A 19,482-nucleotide genomic window follows, 5' to 3' on the forward strand; every position below is an offset into this window, starting at 1 on the left:
CTGGGTAGTGATTAACAGTGGTGAGAACTCCGGGGAGGGATACAACTCACCTACTGTTTGTGTGAATGTATGTGTGTAGGATATCACATTGTTTGTGTGGAGGTATGTGCGTAAGTAGGGAGTGAGCATAAAAGTAATGTCTTTGTATAATGGACTTCAGAATGTTCTCTGAATAAACTGTACGAACCTTTTGCATAAGCTGAGTCTTTGCCTAATTATTATTAACCCAGTGTCTTACAAACCTTGGGGATTAGTCAAAGCTTATTGTTAGTTATTATCATTTGAATTGAAAATTCTCATGACATTTGGTTCATCAGGCTTCCTTCCTAACTCTATACTATAGCTTAATTTACCCATATCTCATTTACTGTAATATTGTCTGGGCCAATACATATGCCTCCTACCTACACAAATTATTCATAATACAAAATACATTTGCAAGTCTAGCCACATCCTTTAATTACCTGGCTCCATCTGCACCTTTGTTTAAGAAATGAAATATCTTGTCTATTTAGAACATGAATGTACACCAATTATGCACTACAAATACTCATACCTCCCAGACAGTTTACCTAAACCCTTCAATGGATTATTTCAGGTTAATTCTGAAATCTATCTATACAACACAAGACACAGCGATTACCTTCATCCTCCCCACCTCACATACTTAATTCTCTATCAGATACAGAGTTATCATACTCTGGAATTCTTATCTTCACATTGCCAAAACCTCATCATCCCTCAATAACTTCAAGCGAAGACAGGGGGTGAGCTTGATGAACCAAACTAGCCAATAATCCTCTCCATGTAGCCTCAAACATGTTTTTTCTTGTTTACTGAGTATATCATGTACAATTAATATGCTTTGTTTAACTTATATTTGTGGTGTGGTTTTCATATACAGTGCATTTGGAAAGTATTCAGACCCCTTCACTTTTTCCACATTTTGTTACTTTACAGCCTTATTCCAAAATGGATTAAAGAAAACATTTTCTTCAATCTACACACAATACCCGATAATGGCAAAGCGAAAACAGGTTTTTAGAAATATTTGCAAATTTACATAAACATTTTTTGAAAACGTATTTACATAAGTATAACGACCTTTTGCTATGAGACTCGAAATTGAGCTCAGGTGCATCCTGTTTACATTGATCCTCCTTGAGATGTTTCTACAACTTGATTGGAGTCCACCTGTGGTAAATTCAATAGATTGGACATGATTTGGAAAGGCACACACGTCTAAGTAAGGTCCCACAGTTGACAGTGCTTGTCAGAGCAAAAACCAAGTCATGAGGTAGAAGGAATTGTCCATAGAGCTCCAGGACAGGATTGTGATGAGGCACAGATCTGTGGAAGTGTACCAAAAAATGTCTGCAGCATTGAAGGTCCAAGAACACAGTGGCCTCCATCATTCTTAAATGGAAGAAGTTTGGAACCACCAAGACTCTTCTTAGAGCTGGCCGCTCGACCCAGCTGAGCAATCGGGGGAGAAGAGCCTTGGTCAGGGAGGTGACCAAGAACCCGATGGTCACTCTGACAGAGCTCCTCTGTGGAGATGGGAAAACCTTCCAGAAGAACAACCTTTCTGCAGCACTCTACCAATCAGGCCTTTATGGTTGATTGGATAGACGGAAGCCACTCCTCAGTAAAAGGCACATGACAGTCTAAAGGATCCTAAAGGACTCTCAGACCATGAAACCAAGATTGAACTCTTTGGCCTGAATGCCAAGGGTCACTTCTGGAGGAAATCTGGCACCATCTCTACGGTGAAGCATGGTGGTGGTAGCATCATGCTGTGGGGATGTTTTTCCGCGGCAGGGACTGGGAGACTAGTCAGGATCGAGAGAAAGATTAATGGAGCAAAGTACAGAGAGATCCTTGATGAAAACCTGTTACAGAGTGCTCAGGACCTCACCTTCCAACAGGACAACGACCCTAAGCACACAGCCAAGACAACGCAGAAGTGACTTCAGGACAAGCCTCTGAATGTCCTTGAGTGGTCTAGCCAGAGCCCGGACTTGAAATCATGTCCGATCAAACATCTCTGTAAAGACCTGAAAATAGCTCTGCAGTGATGCTCCCCATCCAACCTGACAGAGCTTGAGAGGATCTGCAGCGAAGATTGGGAGAAACTCCCCAAACACAGGTGTGCTAAGCTTTTAGCGTAATACCCAAGAAGACTCGAGGCTGTAATCGCTGCCAAAGATGCTTCAACAAAGTACTGAGTAAAGGGTCTGAATACGTACGTACATGTGAAATTTCAGTTTTTGTTTTACTTTTAATACATTTGCAAAATTAAAAAAAAACAGTTTGTGGGTTGTGTGTGTAGATTGATGAGGGCAAACTATTTAATCAATTTTTGAATAAGGCTGTAATGTAACAAAATGTGGGCTTACAAACCTGTACACCGTTTTTACCATTTTTTTTTTTTTATCTGTACTGTTTTTTCTTTCACTTCTTTGGTGTGAATAATTAAATAAAACAAATGAAAAAGCACTTGTCTTTCAAACTGAAATTCTGGTCAACACACTGGTATTCTTGTCTTATTTTTAATCTCAAACAAACGTTTCTGTCAATATGAATCATCGTTAATCAGGATTCTAACTATAGTCTAGAGATGGACATTTGAAATGATTTCACTATTCAAATATACCATGATATTTTTTCGGATATCCAGATAGTAGAAATACATGTGTTTTAAAGAAAACATTTTGCGGGGTAAACTTCAATGGAGACTTGCTTGCGCTACTCAAGAGAGAAGGTGCTTGTTTCGGCACAAGGGTGGGGGAGAGGCGAGAGAGGACGCGGAGGGGCCAGTGTGTGTGGTAGGTAGGGAGAGGTAGAAAGTAGCCAAACCGACTCACTCTAGTTAGATAACCTATGACATCAACAAGTTTGTCTATCATACCATCTGGTAGAGCACATCTTGACCCCATCAAATCGTTGTAAAGAATTTAGCTAGCTACAGTAGCGAGGTAAGTTAGCCAGCTAGCTAGCTAGCTAAAGTAGCAAGGCTAATTAAGGCCATTTTTCTATATTCCTCGTACATGTCTACAACAACTACATTCATATAAACAGCAGACCTGTTGGTTGATCATTGTAGCCTACTTCTGTAGAAGAGTTAAAATGGTTATTCCATCAAACTTCAAATTATTAGAATATTAATACAGGCGCTCACCTTTTTGTACAATTGTACCACAAACTAAATGACAGGATTCGTACTTTTCTACCTGATGTTTGGCCGAGTTCCACGGCTACCAGTGGACATCGTGTTTGGAAGCACCTTGAAGAGCAAAGATGTTTTGACTCATAACGAGTATGTCGACTCGTTCCAAAAGGTCTATCAGAATCGCCCAGACCAACACCACTGACTCTCAGAAAAAGCAAGCAAAGCAGTATAACAAGAGAGTGAAGGGTACTGGCCTGGAGATTGGAGATCAAGTTCTCTTGGCAAACTGAAAGGAAAGAGGAAAAGGAAAACTTGCCAACTTGTGGGATTCAACGGTCTATGTGATCACATGGAAAGTCTACAGAGTCAAAAATCCTACTACCAAGAAGAGTAAGGTAGTACATCAAAACTTCGTACTGCCAGTGAACTTCCTACCGGTGGGACAGACAGACAAGGTGTCCACAGTCACCTCTACTACTTCAGAGTAGGACATAAATGCAGACAGTGGTGCCGAAAGACCGGTATTCAATATGGATGAGGATTCAGAGGATCGAAGGACTGGTGCCTGGATTCTCGATGGCCAGAACCCTGAGGGGCCACGGAATCTGGCCAGAAACCTGAGGGGCCCACAGAAGCTGAAGCCCCAACATATTCGGGACTGGAAGATGGAGTAAACATGAGTAAACATGAGTAAAGCCGATCCTCCAAGTCCACGAAAGGACATGATCTCCGGAGACGCAGCTAGCTCGAGCACAGGAAGCACCTCAAGGATCCCTAGTGATGTTTCAAGTGATCTTTCCGAAGATGACACAAGTAGAAAAGGGATGTCAGTGAGCAGTCTAGATGGCATCAGCAGTAGAAGTGCATCAGTCAGCGTCTCTAGATGCATAGGATCTACTAAGAAGAGAATGAGTAACCAGAGTGAGGAAGAGCACAGAAACAGCCAGACGGCTGAGCTCACTGATACAGTCCTGGATCCAGTGAAGGCACCTTGAGAACTCAAACTGGAAGAGTTGTAAAGCCTGTCAGAAGACTTTTAGAGTCAACGAGTCAAGTGATTGCTGAGCCTGACAAAAGATTGATTGAAGTCCCATCAACTTTTGTTGAAGTGTAGGCCTAAGTGACAGTACCCCAGTGAAAAAAAGGCCCAGAGGATAGATTAATAGAGAAATAGATCTCAAGAAAGAATCAATAGATTAAGGGAATGAGAAATACTTTATTAGAGGTTATATGTATAAGGGCATATTTCTACCTGGCAAAGTCTCTTTGCTGTCCTTCTGGACAACTTTAGGTTAAGGTTACCCCTGTGAGGAAAAAGTCTTGCTGAAATTAAGAGTGAGTGTAGGAGAGTTAAAATAGTTATTCCATCAAACTTCAACTTATTAGAACAGTACACAACGCAGAACAGAACATCCAGATTAAGGGTCAGTGGCCCAAGCCCGCTAACAGGAGTGTTCCAAGTTCAGACAGAAGAGGGAATCAGATCGCTATGACCGCCAGGAACTTTACTTTTGGTTTATATTTCCATTTATTGTGCTACTAGTACTACCTGTTGATGTTAAGTTGGCAATTACAGTAGCTGGATGATATTAACATGAGCTGCCAACATATGTTAGGGTTGCATTATGGGAGATGTAGTTTTAGCTCTTTAAGATCTGAATGGGATAAATGCAATTTCACTTTGTAGCTTGTTTGTATTACAGTGTTTTTGTACATAAGTTGTATTTTAATACTGTCAACCCTGAAAGCACCTAGCAATGTATTAGAGATGTGAGACAGGATACGTGTTTCACTTTTCTTCATGCTCTTGTCATGACTGTCTCTCCTTGGTGAGGATCAAATGGACCCATCAGCTAGGCAGGATTTGAGGATAGCCAGACCCCCCCCCCCACACACACACACACACAGGAGGGGGGGGGGTGGCCTGTTTTATGACAAATACCTTGCAGAAACTCTCCCCCACTCTGCAGAAGTGGAAGGCTGAAAATCAGAGACTTTGCCGCCAAAACGCCAACATCCAAAAGTGTATAATGAAACAATATTTCTAACAAAGAATGTTGGGAATGATGATAGATGGAATATGCAAAATTAATGTATATTGTGTGATGTCATTAAAACGATCAGAAAGATGTTATAAACGGAAACATTGTAACTTTTTATTTTACCTTTATTTAACTAGGCAAGTCAGTTAAGAACAAATTCTTATTTTCAATGACGGCCTAGTGGGTTAACTGCCTTGTTCAGGGGCAGAACGACAGATTTGTACCTTGTCAGCTCGGGGATTTGATCTTCCAACCTTTCGGTTACTAGTACAACGCTCTAACCACTAGGCGACGCTGCCGCCCTGCTGCTGCTGCCACTTTAAGAGCTTTCACAATGTACATATCAGATTTACATCTAAATGTTGTAAAAATTATAGGATTCATTATTTTTGAAAAGATAGAAATGTGATTTTAGCCTTTAAATGAGATGACTTTTCATATAAACCTGAGCACAGTCATAACCACGCCCACATGAGCAGACATTGTGTCAACAGGACGGAACACCCTCCAAGGCCAGAGTGCTTAAAAGGACTCGCTGAGAATTTAAAAACAGTCCAGAGAACGTGAGAATGTGGTCCACACGTTGAAATGGTTAAAACTACAACACCAGAAAATGGTAAGACCCTCAAACTCTCGATGAGTGAAGAAGGTGAAGACTAGACCACCGTCTGCAGTTCTGCATGTAAAGTAGTCTAGGAAATTGACCAAAGAGAGGAAGACAGAACCCTCTCACCACTGTGTGGTACACCTGAAGGATCCATTCTAAGAATACGCCAGAACAAAAGAAGCCTACAACTAAGGACATTGTGACCTCAGGTGGTTTCAACAGAGAGACGACAGAGAAAGACACCTACGAGTAAATATATGTTACATTTCTAATCCGAATGAGTGGTTGTTAGGGTGCTAAATATTCATATTTACGGTGAGCGTAGTTTCCAAATGTATGTACGATAAGTTCACCATCTTTGTCTCTCGCGCGCTTTATCTTTCCCCATCCTCTTTCCATTGTGTAACATGCCATCATATCGGGTTAGTCCACTAAGGACTGTTTTCATTGCATCGTGTTAGTAATCAATAACCTATACCTTGTGTGTGTGTGTGTGTGTGTGTGTATGGGTGTTTATGTATTTCTGTGTGATTATTTAGTTAATTAGTAAATACATAATTAAGCCAATTTGTGTATCGCTGATTCATCACTTAGGTTAGGGTTTGTGCAGATTTATGAAGTCAACGACGTTCAGAATGAGACTGATGAGGAAATAATTAATAATTGACTGTTATTGATGTAAGAAATATTTAGATCATCTTTAGAGTTTAAGTCGGGAGATAGTAGCTCTGTAAACAACTTTTCCCGTGGTGCCCCAAATTCCTAATGAGTTAATTGTTATATGATTAATTTAATTGAGTAATAATTAAACATAGTAGGTAATTATTCGATAAATAGCAGTCATCACATTAATGATAGTCAGGTCACGACCCTCTATAGAACAACTTGTCAGATGGTGCATTGAAGACTGAAGTATTCCTGTCCTATCTTTTCATAATACCATTGCAGATCTACATAAAAGCCCAAAAAGACAGCTGAGGTGTCGCTCTTTATTTCTTGGTTCTTCTGTGGTACATATAAATACCGCTACACTTTCTCATTTAGCCAACTTAATTCCGTCATTTTAATTCCATTTTGCATTGATTCTAAATATGCCCACTTCACTTGCTACACATGAAGCCTGTGACTAACGGCAATTTGATTGACCAAGCGTAACAAGCTACACGTGTGAATGATACAGGTAGTATAAAAAAACTTGTATTATATATATATATATATATATATATAAAATGGTCTATCCTTGTAGGTTATGTAGCAATGTCAGTTTTATAAACATTTTGACAAAGCCTTTTCATTGTTAAAAATATACCTATATTTTTTCTCTCAAATTAATACTCTCCCAAGTGATCTAATACTAACATCTGTTTGGATATTCGAATAACCACGCCCATCCCTACTATAGACCACAACAAAATACCCAGCTGTGGCCCACCTCCATGATGACAGACAGGTCCTCTCCTCCCTGCCAGTCAGGTTCATAGACGTCTCTTAACGTCTGGGACAGTCGCTTGGATGTCTCATGCATCACTGTAGAGAAGGACAGAAGGAAAATTGACTGCATTTGCCATAAAAATGTTTGTGTGTAGATAACACCACTTGCCTAGCAGATCACTTGTTAACTAGGCTAGGGGACAGTGTCTGGGGATGTTTTTATTACATTTTACCTTTATTTATACAGGTTTATTCTCATTGAGATATTTATCTCTTTTCCAAGAGAGACCTGGTCCAATAGCAGCAAGGGGAACAACGTTTCAGACAAACCAAATTACATATACTCACACAACAATAAACAAAACTATAAAACACACATACAGTACAACAAAAACATATTACATTTAAAAACACAAACATCTTGACTAAAAACAGCTGGCCTAAAAACAATTACACTCTTCTATAATATATACATCGATCAAGTGTTTGAACTCCACCAACGAAACTAGATCACCACATTTTAGAATGTTCAAAAGAGAATTCCAGGACCACGGTGCTAAATAACTAAAACTATTTCTACCATGACCTGTTCAAATATTTGGTACAGTTAGAAGCAAATCAGAATGGGACCGTAATTGATACTTATTTACTGACCTAACTAAAAAAGAACAGAGATAAAATGGCATTTTACCTAATATGGCCTTATAAATCAGTGTATACCAGTGTTTAAGCCTACGCAAGGTCAATGACGACCAGCCAACAGCGCTGTAGAGATCACAATGATGTGTTAGACGTTTCTGATTTGTAATGAACCTGAGGGCTGCATGATACACTGAATCAAGTGCTCTCAGGGTAATGGCTGAGGCCTGCATATATATAACGTCACTAAAATCTAAAACCGACAGTAAATGTACATCGTACCAGCTCCTTCCTGGCCTCAAAAGAAAAACAAGCTTTATGCCGGTAATAAAATCCTATTTTCAGCTTGAGCTTCCTTATCAAGTTGCCTACTAACTAAGGACTCCAGTACCTTTGATAGTACAGACAATTTTGAAATGAGTTGTAAAGTAGCGAGGGATCTCCACCTTTCAGGAGAGGCAGTACAAAAGCAGATTGCCATAACTTGGGGATTTCCTTAACATCAAGCGTAAGGTTAAAAATACATGTTAAGGGGGGAGCAATGATGTCAGCGGCTAGGTGTTGAAGATGAGGGTCTAGTTCATCAGGGCCAAGGGATTTTTTTCAGGGCTTTACACACGATGTAGTATTCACTACATCCCCAGACACTGTCAAGGGTAGTATTCACTACCAAACAAGGTGGGACTACATAAAGTTGTCCAATAAGAAACACTTATTTTCTGCAGCAAAACGTTTTGCTACGGTGTACACCAATAAGGATGTGTCTAAACTTCACAGTTCATGCAGATTTAGTATTCTGATCGTAGTTCTGATCATGGAATTCCGAAGGCGTCATGAGTCTACATTTAAATGTGTCAAACGTGTCCACACTGTTCCTGGATTCCCTTTTCCCGCACTATATTCAAATGCCAGTATGCAGTCTACAAACGGTGGAATGGGTTAAATATGATAACACAATTGGCAGTAGCTAACTAGGCAGCTAAATTCTGTAGCTAGCCAGCAAGCTAGCAAGCAATGCTAAAGTGATTGCAAATGGATTAGCATAACTCTAGCCAGCCAAACATTTTCTAAATATTAGTTAGCTGGCTAGCATTTAAGTCCAGCAAACACTTTCCTCACACACTTGGAACCCATTTCCTCCGACGTTATAATGAAAAGGTGCCTCAGTCCCAAAATACACATTTTCTGGAGAATTGTGGGAGGGGTGCTGATGACATCGCCCACTGTATGCACTTTCGGTAGCCTGATTACATCAAGACTGAGGAGAAATCCGCACATAATCCATCCCTGACCACCTCCTGAAGGGGTCAGCCAGATCTGAACACAATCAGACCCGTCTTTTCAATGCAATCTTCGTATTCTGATAGCAGAAATCACAGGTAAGTGTCAAGTGTAAACCTAATAAATACAACCTGGCATGACAGAAATCCTAATGGAAAGAGCATTAAGATAAAGTTTTGGATTTTAGGCACAATTCTGATTCGGCTACACCTACGCAAGGTCAAAACAACATGGGCTTCATTTGAAGTGAAATGCAAACGGTTGCACTAAAAACAAACAGTACTAACACAATAATTTCTAGCTCAAATGAATAATACATTCATTTGCTGAGTCTGCCCTTTTTAATGGTCCTCAGTTCTTTGCTTTTATAAATGACAGTATAGACAGCATTGCAAAAAAAATAAAAAAAATCTAATAATAGATGGAATTCACTTCCCTCTTTACTTTCTCTCCCATGCCACCAGAGAGGATTTGAAAGTATTGTCAGTTTACAAAAAGAGACTTGGGCCAATGTGTCAAATTTAACACCTTACTGTACAAAATATAGGCCTACAACTACATCAAAGCCAAAATAAGAAAAAAATAATAGGGTAAAGATTTCTGATCTTGTGGCCATGATACACAAAGATTGTAGATATTTGGTTTTGACCTGAATATGGCAGCCTGAACTGCCTAAATTCACAGGGCAACCCTAACAGCTAGAAACAATGACAAGAAACTACCTTGTGGGAATCATAAGTGTCTCGTTTCAGCTAGTTTCATCTTGTTCTTGATACCATGTCTCATTTTGAGGTGTTTTGACTGATTTCATTGGTAATATGGCAAAAAAATTGCTAGCTAGCTAACCAACAACTGTAACAATGTATTTGAGACACAAGTGCTCATTGTGCAAATGTATTTATGTTTTCAATACAAATTGGATAACATTTGTCAACATTCTAAGCCAACCCTGCCTGTTTTGCCAGTTTTGTTGTTTAACAACTTAAAATTAAGCCACCGGTTATGTAATTGATTTGATTAGACTAATCAGAACCGTAGGTGCTCCTGTGCCCATGAGAAACCTCTGCTATGGAGTGAGATGAAATAGACAACTCAGCTCCTACCTTTCACTGCACGGAAGTACGCTTGGACTTCTTTGAATAGTCTTCCCCCATCATTCTGTTGGTTGAAAAGACAGAAGATTCAATGAGCGAGTTGTTATAGTACATCCATCAATCAAAGACCCATTCCAGTAGTTGACGTCACCTTTACAGAAGACAAACCTCCAAAAACACTGAAAGAGAAAGACACCAGGATCTTCACAATTCAAGATGTACAATCATACCACAAACAATAACAGTAAAGAATGTATACTGTACATTCTTTGCTGTTATTGTTTGTGGTATGATTGTACATCTTGAATTGTGAAGATCCTGGTGTCTCTCTTTCAGTGTTTTTGGAGGTTTATCTTCTGTAAAGGTGTTTTAAAGGTGTTTTAAAAGTGACACTGTCCTTTTCGAACAAGGATTACCTTTTTATTTATATTTTGATGCTTCAAGGAGCCAGAGAAACTAACAACAATTTTTTTTTTTATCTGAATAAGGAGTATATAGTTTTACGCAAGGCATGGTGGACCAACCTGGTCTCAGAGCATTTCATATTATTCTCTACGGAAATCCAAGACACTCCATTTTTTATGATATGTTACCAATTACAATTCGTATTATGTTACCAATTTGCAAAATGTATGATATGTTATGAATTCTGTCTAGGTGGCTAACATTAGCTAGTTCACTAAGGTTAGGTAGGCTTGGGGTTAAGTTTAGGAGTTAGGTTAAAGGGTTACGGTCAGGTTAAAGGTTAGGTGAAGGGTTAGCTAAAAGGGTTAGGGGAAGGGTTAGCTAACATGCTAAGTAGTTTCAAAGTAGCTAAAAAGTAGTTTAAAAGTCGCTAATTCGCTCAAATTGACTGTGATGAGATAGATATACACCCACCCATCCACCCCCACCAACAACCCTCCTTTAATTTTAACCTTAAGTAACAATCTGTCTTATGTAACCATACCTAACATATACTAAATGGAATAACATATACTAAATAGAGTGTCTCAGATTTACGTACAGAATAATACGAAATGCTCTGAAACCAGTTTGGGTGGACTTGTTTGGTTAATTAAATGCTAGCGGCCATGACTGAATTCAAACTTGAGTTAGTTTTGGGGTAAGGTTTGATGTGGGTGTCTCGTGTGTGCTCATAAGTGGGAAGAGTGGCAAATTTGTTTTGACTTTGGATAGTCTATCTCTGGGGATAGTTAGGGACCGTCAATAAATGTCAATGTAAAAGGGACAATATTTTCATGTTGTCTCATTAAACGCTGTCAATATTTATATATGAACTTCTACAATTTATAGTTGGTTTAAGATTTTAAGTCATTAACATTTGGAGATATTGACTTTTAAAATATTGTCCCATGTACATTGTGTAATTTCCTGATGATCCCTAAGACCAATAGGGATATCAAATGTCAAACCAAATTGACCATGGGCATTATGATCAGCTTACTGGGTGCTGCCAGCTGTGGGCAGGATTAAAATAAGCCCAACCCACAGAAAACTGTTATGGTACCCTTCGTTTTTTCTTCTCCCAAATCAAATTTTTGGACAAGACTACTTTATGACCAAAATTAACCCATTCACACTTTGTAGTCAATTTTGACACTAGAATAAATGTTTGACATATCAATGCCACATCGGCCATTTTCCAAACAAGAAATAGCTTTTTAGCGTCAGTCGCTCTTTAAAAAAATAAATAAATTGTATATATTTAACCTTTATTTAACCTTTAAGTCAGTTAAGAAAAAAATCTTATTTACAATGACAGCCTACCCTGGCAAAGCCCTAACACGGACGACGCTGGGCCAATTGTGCTCCGCCCTATGGGACTCCCAATCACGGCCTGGAATTAAACCAGGTCTGTAGTGGCTCCTCTATCACTGAGATGCAGTGCCTTAGCCCGCTAAGCCACTCAAAAGCCCCTTTAAGACAACTTTTTCTTAATATGTGTTGATTTGGTGAAATGACCCAAAATACAGATATTTAAAAATGCACACAGGTCTGAGGGCAGTAACAGTTAACCGGACGTCAGAGAAAGCTCCCTTGCAACATACAGTGCATTCAGAAAGTATTCAAATCCCTTGATTTTTCCCCACATTTTGTTACGTTACAGCCTTATTCTAAAATTGATACAAATATACTACATTTTTATCATCAATCTACACACAATTCCCCATAATGACAAAGTGAAAACGGTTTTTAGAAATGTATTAAAAAAAACAAAATACCTTATTTGCATAAGTATTCATATCCTTTGCTATGAGACTCCAAATTGAGCTCAGATTCATCCTTTTTCCATTGATAATCCTTGAAATGTTTCCACAACTTGATTGGAGTTCACCTGTAGTAAATTCAATTGATTGGACATGATTTGATAAGGTCCTATAGTTGACAGTGCATGTCAGAGCGAAAACCAAGCCATGAGGTCAAAGGAATTGTCCATAGAGCTCCAAGACAGGATTGTGGTACAAGCGCAGATCTGTGAAAGGGTACCAAAACACTTCTGCAGCATTGAAGTTCCCCAAGAACACAGTGGCCTCCAGCATTCTTACATGGAAGAAGTTTGGAACCACCAAGACTCTTCCTAGAGCTGGCAGCCTGAGCAATCAGGGGAGAAGGGCCTTGGTGAGGGAGGTGACCAAGAATCCGGTGGTCACTCTGACAGAGCTCCAGAGTTCCCCTGTGGACATGGGAGAACCTTCCAGAAGGACAACCATCTCTGTATCACTCCACCAATCATGACGTTATTGTAGAGTGGCAAGACAGAAGCCACTCCTCAGTAAAAGATACGACAGCCCGCTTGGGGTTTGCCAAAAGGCACGTAAAGGACTCTCAGACCATAAGAAACAAGACTCTTTGGTCTGATGAACCCAAGATTGAACTCTTTGGCCTGAATGCCAAGCATCACTTCTGTAGGAAACCTGGCACCATCCCTAAGGTGAAACATGTTAGTGGCAGCATCATGCTGTGGGGATGTTTTTCAGCGGCAGGGACTGGAAGACTATTCAGGACCGAGGTATATATGAATGGAGCAAAGTAAAGAGAGCTTCTTGATGAAAACCTGCTCCAGAGCACTCAGGATCTCAGACTGGGGTGAAGGTTCACCTTCCAACAGGACAACGACCCTAAGCACACAGCAAAGACGACGCAGGAGCCTCTGAACGTCCTTGAGTGGCCCAGCCAGAGTCTGGACTTGAACATCTCTGGAGAGACCTGAAAGTCGCTGTGCAGTGATGCTCCCCATTCAACCTGACAGAGCTTGAGAGGATCTGCAGAGAAGAATGGAAGAAACTCCCCAAATACAGGTGTGCGTCATACCTCAGAAGACTCAAGGCTGTAATTGCTGCCAAAGGTGCTTCAACAAAGTACTGAGTAAGGGTCTGAATACTTATGTAAAATGTGATCTGTTATTTATTTATTTTATAAAAAATAAAAAAATAAACTGTTTTTGCTTTGTCATTATGGGTTATTGTGTGTAGATTGATGAGGAAAACTATTTAATACATTTTAAAATAAGGCTATAACGTAACAGAATGTGGAAAAAGTGATGGGGTCTGAATGCTTTCCGAATGCACTGTATAAGATGAATCAGAGGACATTTCTATGTGAACACAAACAGTAATTTAGCACAGGGGTTCCCAAACTTTTTAACTCGGGGGGGGGGGGGGGGGGCCCCCTTCCAGCATTGGGGAATATCCCACACCCCCCAGCACACGTGCCACGTCTATATTTATGTGAACAAGCACTGTTCATGACAAACTTCACACTCCTCTTGCTGGTGGAAAGATTTCTTTGGGGTACTTTTACACCTTTTTCTCCCCCAATTTCGTGATATCCAATTGGTAGTTACAGTCTTGTCCCATCGCTGCAACTCCAGTACGAACTCAGGAGAGGTGAAGGTCGAGAGCCATGCGTCCTCCGAAACACGACCCTCCCAAGCCACACTGCTCGCTTAACCCGGAAGCCAGCCGCACCAATGTGTTGGTGGAAACACCGTACAACTGGCAACCGCAGTCAGCTTGCAGGCGTCCGGCCCGCCACAAGGAGTCACTAGAGCGCGATGGGACAAGGGTATCCCGACCAGCCAAACCCACCCCTAACCCGGACAACACTGTGCCAATTGTGAGCCACCTCATGGGTCTCCTGGTCACGGCCGGCTGTCACACAGCCTGGGATCAAACCCGGGGTTATAGTGACGCCTCCAGCAATGTGTACAGTGCCATAGAATACTGCACCCCTTGGGAGGCCCTAGTGGAGAGAAATGTACAGGTTTGAAGCTAATTTCCTACAATTCCACACGTTTTGTTATGGGGTGCAAAGAACATGTTGCAGTTTTAAAGCTAGTGATCTGGACATTTATGACAAATTATAAATAGCTCTAAGGTATGCAATAACTAACATGACAAGAGGAAGTGATGTGTCTTGTGCATTCTACTATTACAACTTTCAAGACTAAATTTAAAGCCGGACCCTCGCGCCCCACAGTTTAGGAACCACTGATTTAGCAGACCTCTGTTTTTTCCAGTGCTTTTTCAAATGAGCGACCAACCAGTGGCTAGTCAGTTGGCCATTTGACAGCATATCAGTCAATGAAATTACATAGAAAAAATAATAATAATGTAAACAAAACATGCAAGGAAGACCACCACCATTCCTAATGCTCAGAGTTTGGATCCTAAAGTTATCAATGCAAAAAGATTTCAGTTGAGTGAATATGGTCCTTATGTGCCTAAAGGCCCACACGGACTGTAAGATTTTTCAGTCTTATGCCACGGCTTTGCTGTCCCAGACAAAATGTACACGTCGTGGGCAAGTTCTTAGGTCATAAACGATTGTCTGACGTCTTCTCTCGTTCAGTATGACAGGGTATGTATAGATCTGATGATTATGTACCACTACGTGTGTTGTAAGCTCCGACAAAGTTCTGAAAGTGTCAGAAATGTTGAGCCTTTATCGTGGAGTTTGGCTAGTGTTACGAGCTCATATGAGTCACCAGGGATCGGGTGACTGACCAATAGGAGGAACACTGCAGGCAATGACACCTTGCTGGTGTGTAGTCGTTCTTTCGATGCCATGCTTGATACGCCCAGTTGACGCAGTTGATGTAGCCTACTTTGCTGAAGTATCCTTGCAATGCATGACAATCGCAGAATGTGACGAGAGAACAAGCAAATCATACAATCTGGCCAGGTTGATAATCAAGATTTGAATTTGATCACATCGCAAAGTGTGACATGTAACATGTGTGACATGTAATAAAGACTGAATCCGACGTACAGTGTGGGAAGGCCTTTAGGGGATGGAGAAACTTGAGCAACCAACAGTAACAGTCAGTATGACTCATATAGGCCTAGTACAGCATGTTACAAAAAGTGGGCTTATCGATACAAACATCTATTGCATCAGTGTTGCAGTTCATCATGGGAGACAGAAACAGCATGACATTGAAGCAGAGCTTTTCTTCATCAGTACCTGTTGTTTGAGAAGGTTCTGGGAGTACTGCTCAAACTGTTCATCTTTAGTCTCCATGTTCTTCCCCAGCTTCTGCATGACCTATGACAGGACAAAAACAAAAGCAGTTGATAGATCCACAGCTTTCTTTCAATCAACATTAATGGGCATGACTCTCTATAATAGGTGTCGTACTGTTGTTCAGGTTGACCTGTGTGAGGTACTGACAATCACCCTTCAAATCTAATTTTATTGGTCACATACACATATTTAGCGGATGTTATTATGGGTGTAGCTAAATGCTTGTGTTCCTAGCTCCAACAGTGCTGTAGTATCTAACAATTCACAACAATACACAAATCTAAAATTAAAAGAATGGAATTAATAAATATATAAATATTAGGACGAGCAATGTCGGAGTGGCATTGACTAAAATACAGTTGAATACAGTATTTCCATATGAGATGAGTAAAGCAGGATGCAAACATTATTAAAGTGACTAGTGTTCCATTATTAAAGTGGCCAGTGATTTCATGTCTATGTATATAGGGCAGCAGCCTCTAAGGTGCAGAGTTGAGTAACTGGGTGGTAGCCGGCTAGTAATGGCTATTTAACAGTCTGATGGCCTTGAGATAGAAGCTGTTTTTCAGTCTCTCGGTCCCAGCTTTGATGTACCTGTACTGACCTCGCCTTCTGGATGATAGCGGGGTGAACAGGCCGTGGCTCGGGTGGTTCCTGTCCTTCATTATACTTACAGTATCTAGGCCCTACATTGTATTCCATAATGATTCTAAACAACTATCGTAACTTACTGGTGTTATGTTCACTATTTTCCAAACCCAGGCCAACAAAATGTATATTATTCCCCTTTCCCAAAAATGACATCTGTTGTTGACCCAAAATGATAGGATGGAACTTGGGCACAATTGAACCGATTTCATCTGACAGACATTTCAAACCACGCTCCCTGTCCTTTTTTTTTGGTTTCAGCAGCAAAGTGAAACTAGCAGAGCAGTACGCCAGCACCAAGGCCAAGTGAACCACAAAGCCACCGAGTAAGAGCAGTGAGGGAGAGGAAGTGTATGCAGAGGCAGGAAGTGGAAGATTATGTCCACATGCAACATCAACAAAATGGCATTAACAGACTAGCACAACATTAATGTGGATGCTTTCTGTTGGGCTAGACAACTAACTTGATATAGGCTAGTTCACAATAAAAGGTCAATTGAATATTATTTGAACTGTTGTTTTTTTTGTCTTTTGAGGAATTACCCTGGGGTCATTGAGGTATCAACATCAACTACATTCAGTAGGTTATGATTCTTCAAACAGATTAAACTCTCAAACCTGTCTAAAGCCCTTTCACAAGCCATCAATTGCTTGGGTCTGTCAGTGGTAAAGAACATGCCAACAGTCAAGAGAGACTGTCTGAAGAAATTATATTACTGTAGTGGACAACATAGGCCTACTGTCACCAATATCATGTAGTTCAACTAATAATTTAACTACATTTTGCAGTAGCTTGGTGGTAATTGTTTTCAGTAGTTAATTACTTTTTTCCTATTGGAACTACACACAACTTTTTTTGCAAAAAGAAAATATCAGTGAAGTTGGCAAAAAAATCCTTTATTTTTTGGCATCAGACCTGCCTAATTTGCACTTGAAACATCGTTTTTGATAGGATAAATTACACATTCTGTTAACATATGACCCCAAATTGTTCTGTTCTTGCAATTTATAGTCTGACATTTCTGATCTATATATATATATGATCATTTTTCACAAAGTAGTTTGGATGTAGTTAACTACGTTTTCACAGTAACTTTAGTTAAGTAAACTATATTTTTTGTAGTGGTAGCTTTAGTGTAGCTTAACTGCTTTTAATGTGAACTAATTGGTAGCTTGGTAAACTATCTTTGCAGAGTAGGTTCCTCCACACTGACCAAAATACAGAAACAGGGCCTGGTTTCACAAAAGCATCTTAAAACTAAGTTAATCTTATGGTTCTAACGAATTTAGCCTGAAGATGCTTTTTGGGAAACCGGGCCCTGACCAATAACAGTTAAGCGTCATTAAGTTCAAGTACCCCAAATGACTGAGCTAGTAGTTGTAGAATTGCCTAATGAATTGTGGCAATCTTGATTTCAGGATAACATAGAGATATCACGTTTCACTAACTTGTTGCTTACCTTTTCCTGAGCACGATTCAATGACTTTTGTACTCGTTTGGCAAAAATTCCAGCCCCAGCCCCAATGTTTTGCCCCATCTTGTTCTCTGCCATAGTTTCTTCTTCTCTCACTCTGGTCTGCTAATGCTTCCTCTTGTGAAATCACTGCTCTGGTGCTTATATCTTTGTTGAAGTACTTAGGGGCGGAGAGCAGAAGAGTCAGTACCAATGTCAGACAGGAATCTCTCTCACACACATGACTTTGCTATACCCATGTAACATTTGTGTCAGCCTTGTTAAAAAGGTTGTCTTGCAGTGAAACGGACACTAGCTTTCCTAAAAATCAGTCGACAGACATCATGAAGCACATGTTCCATCCTCTTGTTGAAACTTGTAAACGAGTCAGTCAATTACCCTGCGGCCGGTCTTTGTATGAGTGTTTAAATTACTATTTTATTTTTTACAATATTCAAGAAATCGCTTCCACAGGATAAAGCCTACACTTAACTCATCATGTTAATCCTACCAGCGTCAAGGTAGACCGCAGGATGAATACAAAATATTATTTATTATATTGACAAGATGGTTGTCCGCTGTAACCATGTAAATAAGTATCGGCGGGAGGACGCGAGATCAGGTGGGAGGGCATATTCTAGCCCAGTCTTTCCAAAACTCTGTGCTGGGGACCCCAATGACTGCACGTTTATATTTTTTGCCGAGCACTAGACAGCTGATTCAAATAATCAAAGCTTGATGATTAGTTGATTATTTGGATCAGCTGTGTAGTGCTAGGGCAAAAACCAAAACGTGCACCCCTTGGGGTCCCCAGGACAAAGTTTGGGAAACCCTGTCAGACGAATCTGGCCAATTATCTTTTGTAGAAAACATCAATATACTCGTAACAACCTACCATTGAAAACTTAAATTTGATAAAATATTCCTCACCTATAAAAATACTGTAGGAATTCACTTCTATCTTGAACAAATTCGACACTCATTATCCCCCCATACAAAACGTCCTTACTTGGTTTGCTTAATAACATCTGCTTAATCTGCATGGTCAAATTTAGGGTGGAATGAACCTTCACCATTTGCCTCTTTCTCTGTGAATACTCACCTGAGAAATATGATACCTTAATTTGTTGTTACATTTTGCCGTAAAGAGCGGCAGGCAGCATCAAATGATGCGTATAGGTAGATGGATAGCCAATCAATGTTTTTTTTCTGTATTGTTTTTTTTCTGGTTCTATGAATGTCAATGATCTAAGAGCAGACCCAACTGCTATTGCATTGGTGCCTATGGGAGATATACCCAGTTGTTAAGTATAATGGAACTGACGATTTTCTTCAATGGTAAAAAGCCTAAGTGACCTATCTACATTTATTCACCATCTTTGGTGTCTTTTGCCAATCAAATCAAACTTTATTTGTCACATGCGCCGAATACAACAAGTGTAGACCTTACCGTGAAATGCTTACTTACAAGCCCTTAACCAACAGTGCAGTTCAAGAAGAGTTAAGAAAATATTTACCAAATAAAGTAAAAAATGATTAAAAAGTAACACAATCACATAACAATAATGAGGCTATATACAAGGGG

At 40.0% G+C, this 19,482-nt stretch overlaps 1 protein-coding gene across 1 annotated transcript in view; it reads right to left on the minus strand.

Moving 5' to 3' along the window:
• Positions 1-18,239, minus strand: part of LOC115208320 (bridging integrator 2) — a 31,881-nt gene extending 13,642 nt beyond the window's left edge. The window contains exons 1-4 of the mRNA XM_029776271.1: positions 17,904-18,239; positions 15,736-15,816; positions 10,276-10,330; positions 7,254-7,348 (exon numbers count right to left, since the gene is read on the minus strand). Of these exons, the coding sequence (XP_029632131.1) occupies positions 7,254-7,348; positions 10,276-10,330; positions 15,736-15,816; positions 17,904-17,996 (324 nt within the window). The 5' untranslated portion in view covers positions 17,997-18,239. The remainder of the gene's footprint in view (positions 1-7,253; positions 7,349-10,275; positions 10,331-15,735; positions 15,817-17,903) is intronic.
• Between the last annotated feature and the right edge of the window lie 1,243 nt (positions 18,240-19,482).

The sequence above is a fragment of the Salmo trutta genome, chromosome 14 (assembly GCF_901001165.1).
Source record: "Salmo trutta chromosome 14, fSalTru1.1, whole genome shotgun sequence".
NCBI classification, from domain to species: Eukaryota; Metazoa; Chordata; class Actinopteri; order Salmoniformes; family Salmonidae; genus Salmo; species Salmo trutta.